The sequence below is a fragment of the Chenopodium album genome, chromosome 20, assembly GCF_948465745.1.
Source record: "Chenopodium album chromosome 20, dcCheAlbu1.1, whole genome shotgun sequence".
NCBI lineage: Eukaryota > Viridiplantae > Streptophyta > Magnoliopsida > Caryophyllales > Amaranthaceae > Chenopodium > Chenopodium album.
The window spans coordinates 39,458,430-39,476,142 of NC_137853.1; the positions used below are offsets into that span (position 1 = coordinate 39,458,430).

At 32.5% G+C, this 17,713-nt stretch overlaps 2 protein-coding genes across 4 annotated transcripts; both read right to left on the reverse strand.

Annotated features, from left to right (window-relative positions):
- Positions 1 to 110: 110 nt before the first annotated feature.
- Positions 111 to 6,406, reverse strand: LOC145597599 (homocysteine S-methyltransferase 2-like). The gene is made up of 7 exons (XM_081653803.1): positions 6,127 to 6,406; positions 4,667 to 4,723; positions 4,336 to 4,565; positions 3,193 to 3,322; positions 2,723 to 2,926; positions 2,413 to 2,484; positions 111 to 513 (listed from the first exon to the last, which is right to left on the reverse strand). The coding sequence occupies exons 1-7, from the start codon at positions 6,280 to 6,282 to the stop codon at positions 346 to 348; spliced, it is 1,017 nt and encodes a 338-aa protein (XP_081509929.1). The 5' UTR covers positions 6,283 to 6,406; the 3' UTR covers positions 111 to 345.
- Positions 6,407 to 11,591: 5,185 nt separating this feature from the next.
- On the reverse strand, positions 11,592 to 16,192 carry LOC145597506 (serine/threonine-protein kinase 52-like). 3 transcript variants are annotated; one of them, XM_081653693.1, is made up of 7 exons: positions 15,949 to 16,192; positions 15,101 to 15,468; positions 13,550 to 13,671; positions 13,169 to 13,371; positions 12,882 to 13,056; positions 12,590 to 12,724; positions 11,592 to 12,499 (listed from the first exon to the last, which is right to left on the reverse strand). In XM_081653693.1, exons 2-7 carry the CDS (start codon positions 15,456 to 15,458, stop codon positions 12,290 to 12,292), a joined length of 1,203 nt encoding a protein of 400 aa, XP_081509819.1. In that variant the 5' UTR covers positions 15,459 to 15,468; positions 15,949 to 16,192; the 3' UTR covers positions 11,592 to 12,289. The 3 variants fall into 3 exon arrangements, with proteins under 3 accessions (XP_081509819.1, XP_081509818.1, XP_081509817.1); XM_081653692.1 differs by having other exon boundaries at positions 15,101 to 15,478; XM_081653691.1 differs by having other exon boundaries at positions 15,101 to 15,543.
- Between the last annotated feature and the right edge of the window lie 1,521 nt (positions 16,193 to 17,713).

The window sequence follows — 17,713 nt, forward strand, 5'->3', positions numbered from 1 at the left end:
TTCATCAAAAATCATGAGTGGGGTCATTTTAAATTTCCATGTTATTCATTGTAAAAAATATGAATCTACTATAAGAGTAACTTGACAGAGACGAAACAAGATATCCAGTATAACTTCGAGATAAAAGCTTCCTATATTATTTGAGTACATAATTTTTGTATGCAAAGCTTGTCTTTGTGCAAATATCCCCATGCTTTATATACAGATTACAGAAAATGTAAAGGGGCCTTCAGTAAACAAGCTTAGTCAAGAAGGAAATCCTCAAAACACTATGAAACAGTGAAGGCAATAGTAAACAGGCATATTGATCATACTTCCGGGTTAATCATTTACTACTCAAAAGCGTCAGTTATTTGTTAACATGGAAGGCACTGATTGCTCTGAAAGAGTCCTGTAAATTCCACTTATTGTCTTTGGAGTAGTTCTACAGCAACCGCCAAATAGAGAAGCCCCTGCCTTCTGCCAATGTTTCACATAAGAAACAAAATCTTCATCAAGAACCCCTGTATTTTGCTGCAAGATATGCACCAAGTCAGAGGCGTGAATTTACAAATCAGACAGATAACAGCAGCTACCCATTAGTGACAGAGAAATGGGACATATTACTGAAAACCCAGCCATTTCTACAAAATATGAGACAGTTATACTTTGTAAAGTATATCAGGCATTCTGGCAACATAAGCTCAGCTAGTCTGGTGGTGCTACTCTCAAGTCTTGACATTATAACAGATGTCACCAATACTACGAAATATGAAGATAATTACGGAGTACACTATAGCAGTAGACAAAGAAGATTTTCACATACAGAAGAAACAAATTTCTCTGAACAAGCACAACATAATAACTCTGCCTCAACATAGGCTAACAAATCAGTTTAGAACAACTACATTTTTACTCCAATCAGACCGCCAGTTCAATTATGCTTGAATTTGCATCAAAAGAAAGATGTTCTGCAGTGCATTTCAAAAAGCTCGGTAAAGTATGTCACTACCTTTTACCCCCACAATAGAAATCTGTACAAAGATCTTAAATATCAATGACCCAAATTTCCAATCAGAGATTAATAATTGTAAACCAGATTTGAGATTAATAATTTGAGAGTGCTTAATCCACGGAGTTGAGCCACTGAAGCAGATTGTATAAGGGCCTGAAGAGACCCTCAAAGACTGCTCCATAGCCAGAGATTTTTAGTGGTGTTCGAGAAAAAAATTACAGGAATGCTGAGGATCTTTTCAGGTCCCATTTCATAGATTGACACAAGGCAAGTAGGCAACCTAGGAGACTATTAATATATTAATAACTTTTTTAAAAAAAAAACCTGGTAGATGTCACTCTGATCAATGTTTAGCAAGAATGAGTGTTTAGAACATTACTTAGAGCATGTGAATTGAACGAGGCAATAAATCTTAAATCTGGTATCTATACAAAATACAATCAAGTGGCCATTCAAACAACATCATGAGTTCTTGTATTTTCAGTTGATGTATCCATTAAAAATTCCCAACAATAGAATGATCTTTCCAATTCAGGTGTAATAAGTACGGATATGGTGTCAAACAAGCACCAGATGGTCCCAGAAGATCTCCAATCAATTCTACCCCTGAAAAAATTCTCAATGGTTTGACTTATAGAGTTATAGCCCAGAAGAATTCCCTCCAATTCCTATTATAACTTTTTTAATGCTCATTTAATGAGCCAAGGAGACAAACAAAGCTTAAATCTCATGGCAAACCAAAATGAAGGGACCATCAAATAATCTCATAAGGCTACTTTCAGGCCTCAGTGCAGATGTTGGAACCTTGGAAAGTCTCACAAGAGTCACAACAGTCTAAATGGGATCTACAACATGTGGAAACAGTATAGCCAATGCGTAGGGAATTTTAAGAGTTTGTTTGAGAGCTTAGGAGACTTCCCTTGCTCAGTCTTGTCTTACAAGTGGTGTTTGCAATAGGCAGGTATGACCTATGGGTTATGTAAGGGAAAAATCTTTTCCTGATACAACCGATCACCAGGAAGCCTAGAACTTCCCTAATTCCAGTTTGTAGTTTTCTGTTTTTAATTGTCTGGTGTAGAGAGACCTGCAAAGGGCAGATGATATAGCAAGATTTGATCCCAAGGTCGTAGGTACAACCCATCAAAGCTTTGACCAACTAAACTAGTTAGCAGCATGCTCCACAATTCATAATTTTCTTAGTGCCCTAAAAGGAAAGCACGTGACAAAATAACATCCTTCTGGTAGAGACTATCTAGTGTTGCATGGAATAGTCTACGGGTCACAAGTCCATAGCCCATTGCCTATGAAAGATCAATTTCACTAATATTGTGACATATAAATCCAATAATAGATCCCCATGCAGAATAAAAACTCATCATAATAACCATTTATTGAACAAAACTGAGGAGAAAACTTACCACCCACTCCTTTATAATTGGATCATAGGTTTCACCACTGTTTGGGTATATAATAATTGGTTTTGTTGCCACCTGAAATAATCATTTTGATATGCTATTAAAATTTCAGTGCCAGATTGCTGCTTGAGAACAAATAAAACACTATAGCAGGAAACAGAGACAATATCAGGGTTTGTTTTTTCTTTTTTTTTGGGAGAAATTTTAATGGTATCCTTATGAGCCAACAGAGTTTGAAAAACAAGAAATAATCCTAAATTTCCTCCAGGATAACTATATAAGAACAAAACAGATGAACCTACTCTAATGTTACCTTTTTAATTGACAAAATCAGTCCTTGAATAAACCTAGGAGGAGTACAATTAATCCCAACAGCAACAACCTTCTTGCTAGCCTCAGCAATTGATGCACACTCAGGCAAGGAATCACCACTGACCACATTCTCACCATCTTTTGAGCTAAAAGTAAACCATGCAGGAATCTTTATATTTTCTTCATCAAGAAGTTCAGCATAAGCCTGGACATTGGACATAACAGCCAAGGTAAAGGTCATTTTAGAGTGATAATACACACAACTATTGTGAGTGCCTTTAACCAAACCTGATGCCCCTCCATAAAGTCCAACTAGACAGAATATGCACACTATGGAGCAATTTATAAATTATCCCAAAATGTAAAGTAAAATAATCAAGATGAACAGTAAGACAATTAATTCAGAAACCTCAGGATCAAAATTTGCATCCTAACAGTTTTAGCAGATAATATTCCACAGCTCCAACATACCTGTGCTTCTACTTTATTTGGAATTGTTTCAAATGCAATTAGGTCAGCACCCGCTTCAGCTAAAACCTGAACTCTTCTCCGATGAAAATCTTTTAAGAAATCCAGAGTCACAGAAGTACCATAGTTTCCACTGTAAAAAGAATCCATAGAAAGAGCCAAATTTACTTAACATGATCTGCATTTATGAAAGGAAAAGACCATAAAATATATCAAAAAAAATAAAAAGGATAAGATAAGCAAGAGGTTGTTATTGTCAGCACATTGGAAAAGATGCACATAGGTATCAGACAGCACACAAGATTGTGACTACACAGAAAAACGCTTGTCCCCTTACTACAATGAGGTATCAGTGAAGGTGAAAAAGAAAACATTGAACCACTGAAACAGAACAGATGAACAGGGGAGAAAGGCAGCACCAAGATAATAGCTTATCCATTCATGCCACTACCATATAGAATATGATACTTTTAACTAAATATATCTAAAGACGCATCATTCTCGTAGCTTTAACTTCCCCACACAATATTCAAGAAAATGAACTATATAAAAAAAAAAATTGATATACACCTCATCTCTTTTCCACCAAATTCCATCCACTATTTGTATCCTAAATTCCTAATACTACAAGTGCTTATGACATGAGAAATAATCATTAGGTACAAGTACTTAACATTGACACTATTAGTGGGAAGCAAGTTATGATTACATCCATTTATATCACCAATGAAACATAAATATGCATAGAGCTAGAGAACAAGGTAGCACTATATGCATCCCCCAAATCTAGTCCTAATTGACCAATTACCATGCAAGCATAGTAAGAAAGGTAATAGTATGTAATAGTTGGGGATTGGAAAATGAACATAGCAAGCATTACACATCAATCATTCTGGATAATAGAAGTTAGCTTCACACCAAGTAGATGAGGGAAGTATTGGAAGATAGTATAAATAATATAACTGAAAATACAGTAAAGCAAAGTCTTTGGGACCAGGAGTAAGATATTTGACTGATTAGTGGTGACATTTCACATCTCCAGGTACTTCTAGAATGCACGGGGACGAGAAATTCAAAAACAGATAAGAATAGAATAGTACTACTACATGAAAAAAGAAGGGGGGAGGGGAGGTGGCTTTGTATTACCTATACTCTGAACCATCAGCCAAATAAGCACCATAGCTTCCCACTGATGCTGCAACCAAGATGGGCCGACTTTTTAGGATCTTGCTATCATGTCTAGCCTCCACAGAAGCCTTACCACAGTTTTCATAGTATAAATCACGTGCCTCGCAGGCAATTTCAACACTTTTCCTTAGCAAGGCTTCACTTTCTTCTTGTGATAACCCTTTGGCGCGAAAACCCTGGATGGTCGCCTATCAAGGTACATCAAAAGGAAAATTTATAAATCTATAAATGTCTGTGTAGTAGGACAAAACAGCAACTAATAAGTGATACAAGATTAAAGGAAGGCTACCTGATACGATGCAGATATTATGATATCAGCACCAGCTTCAAGGTAATCAAGGTGAACCTGCAGCATCATGTACGTCATATCAAGCAATCAAACAGGTTTTTGGCCAAATGTATATATAAAGGAATGGCAAGCCTACATTATAATTGATTAAGCATCAGCAATGGTATACCAACACACAAAATCATGAGTCCGGATCATTACTAGCAAATTGATACTGAAAAATTTAAACAACATAACCTATCTACTGAAAGAAAGGCATATGAAGTAGCATACAAAAATTTCCAACATGATATCCACCACACCAAGACAATTGTAGGGCAGGTATCAGGTGTCCTGCTAATTATTTATCTTCAAAGAAATTAATAGAGGATGCAAAGACATAAATTCTTTGATATGTGAAGTCAAATTTCAATAAATAACACAACTTAATACATGACACCCAACAATTTTAAGAAAATAGGACACAAAGTATATATGACCAAAGCATCTTTTACTAAGTAGCAATAAAAAAATTGATATGTGACAAGTGACCTAATATTAAATTTTCAAATTCTAGCAAAATGTTAATACTCCGAGTCTCCAATTCTCCCTCCATCTCAATATAATCTTGTTGTTTGCCTTTTGAAGCATTACATTGTCACACATTTATACATATGAATATAATGATTTACTCGATTAATTTACAAAATTAATTACTATCTACAATGAGCTCTCTAAGTTTGTCCATCAAGACTGAAAAAAGAATATAGGAAAGATCATTTTCGGAAGGAGGTAGGATTACTACACATTGCATATTCAACTAGTATTTCTACCTCTATTTCACATTTTTTGCAACTTTGAAGGGCACACGGACTCCTAAGCAAAATTTGTTTGTAAGTGTAATATAGAGACAGAGAGAAAGAGGAATGCATGCGATAAGGAGAAAGATAAAGAGAAATGACAACCTAAAAAGGAAAGAATATGTTAGTTGCAAATAATGCATAGCGTCCATTTTTTGCAAAAGTTGCAATAAATATTAAACGGAACTAAGTACATAATAATTAGGAGCAAATGATGTAGACGGGATTTAATATTTTGGAACACCAAGACTTAAACCAACTACACTAGTTTGCTTAATTGGTTGACAATGACTAATCAAATATTACAAACATACACTCCGTAACATCTCCTTTTAAAATCCTCTTATATTCATCATATCTAACTTTTTCGTACTTAGTGCGCGAATATCTGGAGGATAAACATGAATAATAAATTCCAATAATCCAAAAAAAAATAGTCTCAATCAAAATTGCAAGATGCTTCTTTACCTAGTACTAAGTAAGAGCTAAAAACAATTAAACAATCCATAAAAATCTTAAAAAATGCCAAAAATAGTAAGAACTATAAACAATTGAAACAAATCTTGAGCATATTTTCCAAATTTAGAATCAAATTAATCACAAAATCAGAAAGAGGTAAACCTGACGAACGAGGTGAGGAGAAGTGACGAGACATTTAGCGCTCCAAAGAGGATCATTGAGATCGGCGCCGTGACGCTCTAACTCCGTCGCAAGTCCGCCGTCGACGATTGCGAAACCGCCGGAATTTTCCAGAATCTTCGACATTATTGACGACATTTTTACAACTAGCTAGCTTACTCTTACTCTTTTTTTTTTTTTTCTCTCTCTTTCTTTCTTTTTTCTTTCTTGTTTCTAACAAGAGTTGAATATATAAACGGCGTTTTTAAGTTGCGTAACTTCTTGAAATGAAAGTGTGAATCGTCAGCTTAGATATTACACCTGTGAATTTGGTGGGACTATTCTTGTAATCTTGTGCATCAGATATTTTGCTTATGTTTAAGTTTATGTTTAAGAATGTAATCTGTAATGCATATTCACGTGGGCCCACGTTCTCCTCAATTTAGTGCGTGTAGGAGTATTACTAGTTATTGCCACGTACGATTTCACAAACTCCTTTATTCAAATGCTCGCTCATTTCGATTTTAAATACTATCTCCGGTTCATTTTAGTTGCAACAATTTTTATTTTGGGTTGTTTCATATTACTTGTAACAATTTTTTTTTTCCTATTTAATAACTTTTGGACTGTAAAATGACATAAATGCCCTTACTTTTTCTCTTAAACACTCTTATTAAATTGCAAATCTGATTTCATTAAATTAAACCCCAAGCTTAATTAATTAAACTCTCACCCCTTTAATTTTCTCTCTCCTCCTCCAACCCCCTTTTCATGGTGGCTTCTTGGTGTTAAGAGCAGTGGTGGTTTTAAATCAGCGGCGTTTTAGCGGCATGGGTTTGGTTTCGTGGGTTGTAGATCGGCGGCGTCGTGGGTTTGGTTTTGTGGGTGGGTTCCGTGGTTTCAGATCGTCAGATTTCGTGGGTAGGTTTCGTTGGTTTTGTGGGTGGGTTCCGTGGTTTCAGATCGTCAGAAGATCGGCGAGGTGCTGGGTTTCATGGGTTTGGTTTTGTGGGTGGGTTTCGTGGTTGCTGGGTGCGTGAGGGGCGGTGGTGGTGGGTTTCGTGGTTGAAGATCGGCGACGTGTGGGTTTCGTGGGTTTGGTTTTGTGGGTGGGTTTCGTGGTTGCTGGGTGCGTGAGGGGCGGTGGTGGTGGGTTGCTGAGTACGTGAGGTGGTGGTGGGCTGACAAGTTGCTGGGAGTGTGGGTTTCGTGGTTGCTGGGCGCGTGAGGGGTGGTGGTGGTGGTGGGCTGGCGGGTTGATGGGTGCGTGGGGTGGTGGTGGTGCGTCGACGGTGCTGGGTTTGGTACTGGGTGGTGGTGGGTGGTTTGGGTGATGATTGGTGATGTTGGTGCCTGGTGGTGGTGGGTTTCTTAATTTAATTAATTCAAATTTGTTTTTTCTTTTTTTTTTGGGTTGAATTAATAGTTAAGCATATAACCTAATTCGCCCATAATCAAGTTTTCAATCTTCTGTCTTAGTTTCCGCAAACATGTCCTTTGTTGCGACTAAAATGAACCGGAGGTAGTATTACTCTTTACGTCCCTTTTTTACATTCTTGTTTATTATATTACACGGAAAATAAGGAATTAAAAATAAACAAATAATAATACAACAAAACACAATGGAAAGTACAAAACATTAAATGATATTTGAGTAATACAAAGATAACTTAATATTTAATGATGTCATGTTATCAATCAAAAAAAAAAAAAAAAAAAAAAAAAAAACCCAATAACATGCTCATATTGGAAAATTAAGAACCAATCATATTAATCTAAATTTAGGCACAAAGATTCTAAAGGAGGAGTGAGAATCTATAGCTTTATACTAAAAGCGAAACCAGGAATGACACATGTCATTTCCTGATTAAAAATTTTCCCTCCAAAAGTTTTTTTTTTATATTTTTTTTTATTTTTTTTGGCCAAAGCTTCTTAGAGAAGTTTTTAATACAAACTATACAATAATAATTCACTTCCTATTTGATAAGCATATCTTATTTATATGCAATAATAGTTTTCTATCTATAACTTTGTAATGTAATTCAGAGTTATTTTTATTAGTCGTGCATATATTATTCTCTCTATTTTCTTTAGTGTGATAAATTTTTTAATTATTTTTTTTTGTAATTACAGAATTTTCATTGCAATTAGGTTTTTTTTTTTTATAATTAAATAGCAGTCTTAAACTAATGATATGTATTAAAAATTACCGTGCATGGCACGGGACTTAACCTAGTAGGAAAATAAAAGTGAAAAAAATAAGAGTGAGCATTAATTACAAAACTGAAAAGGAGGGATAATCAATCAATTACATAATACTAAAAGAGAATAAAAAAGACACTTGTCAATATTGCATTAAAAATTTTCCCTCCAAAAATACCTTCTTAAAATAAAAAATAAATCAAAATTTTTTATGATATTTGTTTTATATAAAATATAATTCCTTTCCAAAAATATTAAACTATTCATTGTAAATGTTACATGTAATTTAAATATTTTCTCTTGCAGGTTTTTAATAATATATACCATATTTTTAATACATGAGTCATTCTATTTATATAATTTTTATAATATTATTTTTAAAACTAATTAACAACCGTGCAATGCACGGGATTTAAGCTAGTTTAGGATATTTGAAAATAAAATATTTACTAAAAAAGGAAAGAAGGATTGTACTTTTGGATTACCCAAAAAAAGAAACCAAAATGTAAAAAATAAAATATGTATATTATAGATAATAAGAAAGAATGGTTATATTTGTAATTTTTGATTTTTAGAGTCGTTTTAGGAAGGGCAGTAGATAATACATTGGTACATGGAGATGAATCAACTAGTGTGTAAGGGAAGTTAATGGGGTGTGGGAAAGAGAGAATCCAAAAAAATTAAATTGTACTGCTGAGGTTAGTGAGAGGAATGAAAAACAGAATAACAGTGATTTTATACTAAAACAGGATGTGTTGCATGCATTTAGAAAACGAATGGAAAAGGTAATTGTTACAACTTACAAGTATTTAGAAACGTCGTGTATGAGTAAATAGAGATGAAGGTTTGATTAAACAAAGTTACAATAGATGAGTGGTTGAGAGAAATGAACAAAATATTAGTGGTTTTATGTAAAATCAAAAGGTATTAGAATTGAACAAAAAAAAGCAAGGAGTATGATTGAATGGAGAATAATTGATTAGAATAAAGTTACCATTGATAATTGGTTTGGACATGTTACTGTAAATAAATTAGGTTAGAACCCGTGCGATGCTCACTTTATATAAAACCTATTTTTAATTTGTACATTTTAAAAATAAATGGCTATTATACATAAATATAAATAAAATTACGTATATTTTGTAATTTTAAAATTTTTGATTTTCATCAAAATTATAATATAGTATATGTTCAACGTTGTCTAACTCATAGTTTTGTATAGGTGGTCATTTATCACTGTGCTATTTAAAATTATTTCAATTTCCTACGATAAACTGATAGGTTTTAGTTGTAATGTAGAAGTTTCTAATAATTAAATTTCAAAAATGTTAAATATGATAAATCTCAAAAAATTAAAAAAAATAATAAAAATGATGACATCATCAATGCATTTAGGCAGGAGAATTTTATTAAGAGAGCGACACGTGAACAGTGGTGATGTCAGCATCATCTGTTTTAATAGTAGTTAATAGATTAGGGTAATACTCCTTTTGTTTGTTTTTAAGTGCCACATTTGTACAATATATGTATCATGTATATTTTGTTACAATGTATATTGTCATTTTATCAACATATTAGTGTCGTCTTATAAAAATATCAACTTCTTTTTTTTCAAGTTTATAACATCGAAAAATTAAAAATATTGATACTTTCAACTTAGTGCATGTTCTCATTGACTGAACTCAGTTGAACTGAACTGAACTGAACTTAACTTAACTTAACTTAACTGAACTGAACTGAACTCAGCTGAACTGAACTGAACTTAACTTAACTTAACTTAACTTAACTGAACTGAACTGAACTCAGCTGAACTGAACTGAACTGAAATGAATATTTTATAAGAGAAGGAAATCAGGAGCTGAACTGAACTGAACTCAGCTGAACTGAACTGAAATGAATATTTTATAAGAGAAGAAAATTAGGAGCTGAACTGAACTGAACTGAATTTCAACTTAAGAGAACAGGCCCTTAGTAACAACATATGAGGTTTGTGGTCCAATAATGAGGTTTGTAAAAACACCACATTATAGTGGAAAAAGTTAATAATAAACAAAGTTAATATTCTGGTCGGAGAATAGGTGCATGCATGTTCTAGAAGAATAGGTCATTCTAACTTTCTTGAGAACACTTGAAATTGGAAAGCAATGGAAAATTCTAAATGTTGAGTTTAGGTAATTCTAGTCATTTCTTTTATCCTCCAATTAGTTATAAGCCTATAAATATTAGTGTTGGATTGCTATAAGCATATAAATATTGGAGTTTGACATTCAATCCAAGGCACACAAGATTTCCAACACTTTGTTCACTCAACATGCATCAATTAATTATTATTCACTCAACATGCATTAATTAATTATTGATTATGCCTTTTTGCAATGATGTTTGAAGTTTATGTTAAAACGAAAATTCTACAGTAAACGACGTGTACCGCTATGTACTATTAAAGCAACGTACCGCAATGTACCACTATTAATTAAATACATTTTATATTTTTTGCATTTTAAAAACATGATTCAACACTAGCTAAGATGGTAAACTACATTATTGTTTTGATTTGTGGTTTAAGGATCAAATCTTTATGCTCACCATACCTTTTTTTTTTTTTAAAAAAAAAAAAAATTTACACATAGAGATTAGATAAAAATTATATTGGAGAAGGAAATCAATGACATTATAAATGTCAAATAATCTCTATCAATTTTCTACCCCAAGTATATTCTTCATCAATTTTGATTTGTTTTTTTCTTTTTTTGAGGTGAGGACTTCACCAATATAATTGTGATAATTGTAAGGAAATTCATTAAAACCATATATTTTTCTTTCTAAACCTTTCAGTCTCCATAATTCATATTAGGTAGTTGTTTCAATTATTTTTTGATTTGACGAGAGTAGTTTCAATTCAAAACTTTGGCTCCTCGGCTTAAAGAGCCAAAGCAATTTATTGAAGAATAAAAAAAAAAAAAAAGGTATAATCATAATAAATCGAAGGTATGAAAAAAAGCACTAATCAATTTGATTATCTTTTTTTTTATGATATTTATTCAGTTTTGAAATTTTATTTGGATCTATATTAAGGGCCTGTTCACATTTACTTAATTTCAGTTCAGTTCAGTTCAGTTCCAATCAGTTCAGTTCAGTTCAGTTCCAATCAGTTCAGTTCAGTTCAGCTCTTAATTTCCCTCTCACATAAAATATTTATTTCAGCTCAATTCAGTTCAGTTCAGTTCCAATCAGTTCAGTTCAGTTTAGTTCCAATCAGTTCAGTTCAGTTCAGTAAATATGAACAGGCCCTAAATATGTTACAATGGCTACCAAATTATTGTAGCCATTGAATATAAATCAGGTTTTAAATTAATGAAAATGAGAGATTGAAATTAACAAAAACAATTAATTTATACTTAGAAATATAGATTAGGGTAACATTGATTGATGAACGGAGAGATTGATATTGAAAAAACCAATAAATCAGAATCTTCAAATCTGTTGAATAATGTTATTCCCAAATAATAATTTGCTTCAATCTTTAATTGTGATGAATGAATAAAAAAAATATAAATAAAACGAAGGAGATGGGCACTGTCAAAAAAAAAATATATAAATTTAAAAGGAATCTAAAAGGGATAAAAAAAATATTTTAAAAAAAATTACTAATATATAGCGGTACATATCAGTTGCAGTACATAGCATTGCACGACATGTATTGTAGACTCTCCCATGTTAAAATGAACAGAAAAAAAAAAAAAACATTTTACAAATATTATACTTGTTAATTACATTTGAAAATCTCTACATATCATGCAACTATAAAATAAAATTAGAGAAAAAAAATCATAAATTATATACATAAACCTCTTTTACAATTAAAAAACAATAATACAAAATTAAACATAAAAGATTGGTCAAAATTTGTTAAAATCCTTAATATTCTAAAATCGATTGATCCAAACAACATAAGTGATGAAAGCTACGGCCCCCGACTAGGGCCAAAACAAAAACAACTATGAACAACTTGATCATCAGGTATCATTCCACCGCCTTTGGTTGTATCAAAGGCTTCCAGTAACCTCACTACTTCATCCATATTAGGGCGTTTGTTTGGTTCGCCATCCCAACATTTGCGCATGATACTCACTAATGAAGGTGGACAACATCTTGGTATATCAGGACGCATACCCTATCAAATAGATTAAAAAAAAAAACAATAAGCAGATAAACATTGAAATTGGATTGCTATGTATAAAACTCGTGAAAGTACGTCACCAACCTCTCTAACCACCGCAGAAGAGACATCCGCAAAACTCAAATCAGGATAAGGCATATCACAGCAATAAATCTCCCACAAGCATATTCCAAAACTATATACATCACACTTCCTATTGTAAGGCTTACCATCAAGTACCTGCAAATAAGTTATTAAAATAAAAATTAATTTTTCAGTTAATTTCACCAATATCAATAATTTTAATAAAAACATCGTCAAAGTAATAAATAAAAATTAATTGTCACCAAAATCAATAATTTTAATAACATCGTCAAAGTAATAACACTATCGTTACCTCTGGTGCCATATATCCCAGTGTACCAGTTTCTCCGGTCATGTCACGTGGGTTTTGTGCCTCAACTCGAGCAACACCAAAATCTGCGATTTTTAATGTACCACTAGTATCTAGTAGCATATTTTCAGTTTTAACATCACGATGTACGATCTTTCTAGAGTGAAGGTAACTTAATCTGCACATATAAGAAGGTACACAATCTCATCAATTTCTTATAATAAAGTAAGAAATAAAGATACAAGTCATACAAAACTTACCCATAAAGATACAAGTCATACAAAACTTACCCTCTAGAAAGATCTAATGCGAGTCGAATGACAACTTTGATGGCAAGTTTTCTCTTCCTATTTCTAATCAAATAATTCTTCAGTGTTCCTCCGGCAAGATACTCAACTATAACACAACATGCCCTAGAAGGGAGAGAGTTGCCCAAATTGCCACTATTGGTAGGAATTAAAAGATTTGAAGTTCCCATTGAAGCTCCAATGAACTACAACATATATTTGATAGTTCAAACACTCAGCAAATTTATTCAAAAAAATATGGATATATGAAACCAAAAAAAAATGCATGCCATTACATTTGGGAAAAAAAATGTCACAGTCACATGTGATTAGACCAAAAGCATAAAGATCAAAAGACATAGCATAAGTTTCTAAGTGCTTTACCTTTGTAACATTGGGATGGTCAAGTTTATGCCAAACAGCAACTTCTTGTCGAAATGAGGACCGAAGAGCCGCAGTTTCAGCCTCTGTGGCCATACCATCTTCCCCCCAATCCAAAACTTTCACTATAATATAGCCACAAAAAAAATAAGTGAACCAATCAAACATACCAATAAAGATAATACATAGAATTCATTTCCTAACTCCCATAAAAATACATAAACTTGTAGCCCACTAATACAAACAACACCCAAAAAAAAAACAAACTAGTATTTGAAGTAGAAATAATGGTAGCTATGAGATATTTGTATTGTTATACATAGTATTAATTAAAAAGTAGGTGTAAAAGAATGTAGAGAGTACGAAAGGAGGCATATTAAATAAGAATTCAAGCTAATTTAATATGGAATAGCAAAAGTATATATAGATATGTATATATATAATTCTTATACAGTCAGTAGTTTCATTCTTTCATAAAATGGCAGATTAACCAATAAATTTGCTTAAGTCAAGTTTCTTATAATGTTGATAATCACATGGTTGCTTTAGGATCAAGCTTTACCCAACACTTCAAAGGTTTAACCGTTTAAGTAAGGAAGCAAGAGTTTGAAGTTCGACAAGAATTATAACGTGATAGTGTTTCTCCAAACAGAAGATAATTGTATTTGGCATATCATGTCAGGATAGAAATATGAGCAAAGTTCATAAAAGGAACGGGTGAGCACAAAATAAGATGCATTAAGACAAAATTACTTGTATATAGTTATATACACCAATATATCATGCCCTGACAAATTAAATGTCACTACATAAGAACTTGAAACTATATTGGTTAAAGAGATATCTAGTATTTTATCAACCAAAACTATGTCATATGCAAGTAAGTATACATAACACATTAATGAACAATCACAAATCCAGCTTTTGCCACCTGAACCCGATTACCACATAATCCTATCAGCAAAGAACTATACAAATTACCATAATCTTTTAACTTCTCAACCTACAGTTTTTTTTTTTTTTTTTTTGGGTGGGCTGTCATTAACATTTTCTTTACGAATATGGATGGCGATCCTCAGCTATTGACAGAGCACACTATAAGCCCAGCACATGGAACTTTGTACAACATGCATACCTCAACTAACAATGACACATTGACACCTCTTTGAATAATGAAAGCTCAATGATTAAGTGCATCATAAGATCTAGAAACAATTTCAATTTTAACCAATCTGTAGTAACAGTTAATAGTTAACAGACAAGGTCATCAGATTAATGGTAAGACACACATGAAGAGCTCATCGAAACCATGTACACTTTACGGTAGTCCAACATATAGATTAGTCCCCGGAATAGGGGTACAAAATATGTCACCTATTTCCTTTCCCTGTGATATCGAATTCTATCAAGACATGCCTGGTGTACAATTTCCAAATACTAACACACAAACTTAGATCATATTAAACTAAACTTGACAAAATAATATTAGATACGAGTAGTAAATTTATCATGAGATAAAATGATAAACAGAATATAAAAGTGGGTTTCCAATACCTGCAACATCCATTCCATCATAAACAGCCTTGTAAACAGAACCATATGTGCCATGGGCAATATTGTGCTTCAAATCGAGTTTTGCCAAGTCGATTTCCCACTCTTCTTTCTTGGTAGCATTAAGATCTTGATCTCGAGAAAAAACCCGACTCAAACGTTTCTCCAAATGAATATCCCAATTCTTGAAATCAATCATATCAGCCCTAAACATCATGTTTTTTGCACTCAAATTCCCTGAATCCGTCAAATTCGAAAGAGAACGCTTCTGATCGCCTTTTGCTTCTTCAACAGGCTTATCAGAAGAATTCTCTGCCACTTCAACAACACTGTCATCCCCTTCATTGCTCTTTGATTCCATTTTTTTCTCCCTAAATTAAACTTTTTTTTTTTTTTTTTTCAAATTTTAATAAAATCAGACGCACAGAAACACAATATCAGCTACCCTGACAAAATTTGACAGCAATTAAGAAATTAACATAGGAAATCTATACACTTATCAAAATCATGATGATTATATACAATACCAAACAGGTTAAATACTAAAAATCCAACCTTTTTATACTAAAATTAACAAAGAATCAAATTTTCATCCCAAAAAAAATAAGAATTGAAACACATAAACATCAAATTCAGAATTAAGTACTAAAGCTAAATTTCGAATAACAAATTCTCAGAAAATGACCTTTTTCCAACCCATTAACATGAGGAAAACGAAATCCCAACAAAAATTTACAACCCACAAAAAATTAAAACAGAAAACAAACAAACAAACAAACAAAAAATCACAAAAAACCAATAGAAAAAAACACCAACTAATTAATCAAAAAAAGGGGAAAAAGGGGAGATACCTGCAAGCAAAACAACTGAATAAATCAGAAACAAAAAACCCGGAAAATTAGCTGATGAACGAGTAATTCTCAAGGGGTTTGTGGATGACAATAAACCTCCCCTAGAATTTATAAATACCAAGGAATTTTGAGGGAAAGTGGCCAGAAAATAGTGTAATTTTTGGTGGGTATCTATCTTATAATTATATGGATAAATTTGATGAACAGTGCATAAAATAATTAAGAGTGAATTATAGGGTGAGAATGTTATTTTGGGAGTTAAAACCATTTAGGATATTCGGAGCAGAATTTTATAATAGGAGGATTATTATCATTAGACCAAATCAATGAGGATAATTAATTTATCCAAATCTTTGCCTAGGATAATTAAGCTATCTTTTTTATTTTATTAATGGGGTCATATTGTATTTTTATAGTGTGACAAATAAATTTAACTCCTATTATTAGTAGTATGTGCAATATATGTTACTTCCAGTTTTGAAGGGAGGGAAACAAAAAAAATGTATGTTGACAACTTGACATGTTGTGAGTCTTGTGACCCATCATGCCACTAAAAGACATTAAAGTACTTGAGTTAAGAAAAGGTTTGTGTAAAAATAATAATAAAAAACAAAAATTAGAAATTAAGAATATGTTTAAGATAATTCATAATCTGTTTTGATACATAATCTGTTTTGATATGAGAATCATATGGATTTTAATTATCTATTACTCAAGTATGATACTCCTTTCTAATGAGTGTTATAATGAATATACCAAATGAGTTACGTCTTACACCGACAATTTTCTTGTATGTGTTCAAAAAAACGCACACACAAAACAATTGTCTTCATAAAGAGTGTTGTCCCATATTATTATTGTCTTAGGGCTTGTTCTGATTTGATGAACTAAACTGAGCTGAATTGTTTATGAGAGAAGGAAATTAAGAACTGAATTGAACTGAAATTAAGCTGAGAGAACAAGCCTTTAGTGTAATAAAAGAGTCATAAAAGGCAAATAATATAATGAAATCCGATCTTAAATTTTAGGTACATTCCCTAAATCTTAGTCGATTAAAATAGTCACGTAATATTATATAAGTATGTAAGAAGTAAGACATGATTTGCTTCACAAATCACAAATAGTGACTTCATTATATGAACGTAGTAGAACATGAACTTCCAAATTAGCAAGTACGAGTATTTCTTATACATTGGACAATTCAATGTATAACACGATTATATTTTGTGCACAGTACATCACATTGTACCTTGTGTTAGTTGTGTATGCTGCAAACATCAAAAATAAAGAGGAAGCATTTGTAAATCTTCGTAATTAAAGCGATTTCTATTAAATAATACTACATACTTCGTAAGTGATTTGCAATAACTAATATCTATGACTTACGAGTTACGACCATTGCTAGAAAGAGTTGGACACAAAAAAAAAAAAAAAAAAAAAAAAAAAATAAATTTTAACTTATATTTTGTATTAGCAAGTAGCAACAAATTCAATGACAACAAGAATTGAACCGCTTATTGTGAAACGGTGCGGTACTCGTTGGTACGGTGGACAAGGACATAGATAGCGAGCAGTGAGCACTCAACATTTCCCAACAGCAAACGATGTCGACAGAGAAGTTAGCAATATTCAATTAGTTTTGTTTTGCTCTTTTTGGTTTGTCATACGATGATGTAAGCAACATAATTAAATGTAGACAGATAATATTTGTATAATCATCTTTGCAAAACTATGCTTATGCAACGGGATTACTAAGGACCTGTTC

Bases quoted from the DNA above. Each gene is read 5' to 3' on its own strand.
- LOC145597599 (XM_081653803.1), bottom strand. From the start codon at position 6,282: ATGTCGTCAATAATGTCGAAGATTCTGGAAAATTCCGGCGGTTTCGCA. The intron at 4,724-6,126 runs GTTTACCTCTTT...ATGATGCTGCAG, and splicing joins CTCCTCACCTCGTTCGTCAG to GTTCACCTTGATTACCTTGA. The intron at 3,323-4,335 runs GTAATACAAAGC...TTCTTTTTACAG, and splicing joins GCTGATGGTTCAGAGTATAG to TGGAAACTATGGTACTTCTG.
- LOC145597506 (XM_081653693.1), bottom strand. From the start codon at position 15,458: ATGGAATCAAAGAGCAATGAAGGGGATGACAGTGTTGTTGAAGTGGCA. The intron at 13,672-15,100 runs GTATTGGAAACC...GCTATATTATAG, and splicing joins TGATGGAATGGATGTTGCAG to TGAAAGTTTTGGATTGGGGG. The intron at 12,725-12,881 runs GTAACGATAGTG...ACTTATTTGCAG, and splicing joins TGGGATATATGGCACCAGAG to GTACTTGATGGTAAGCCTTA.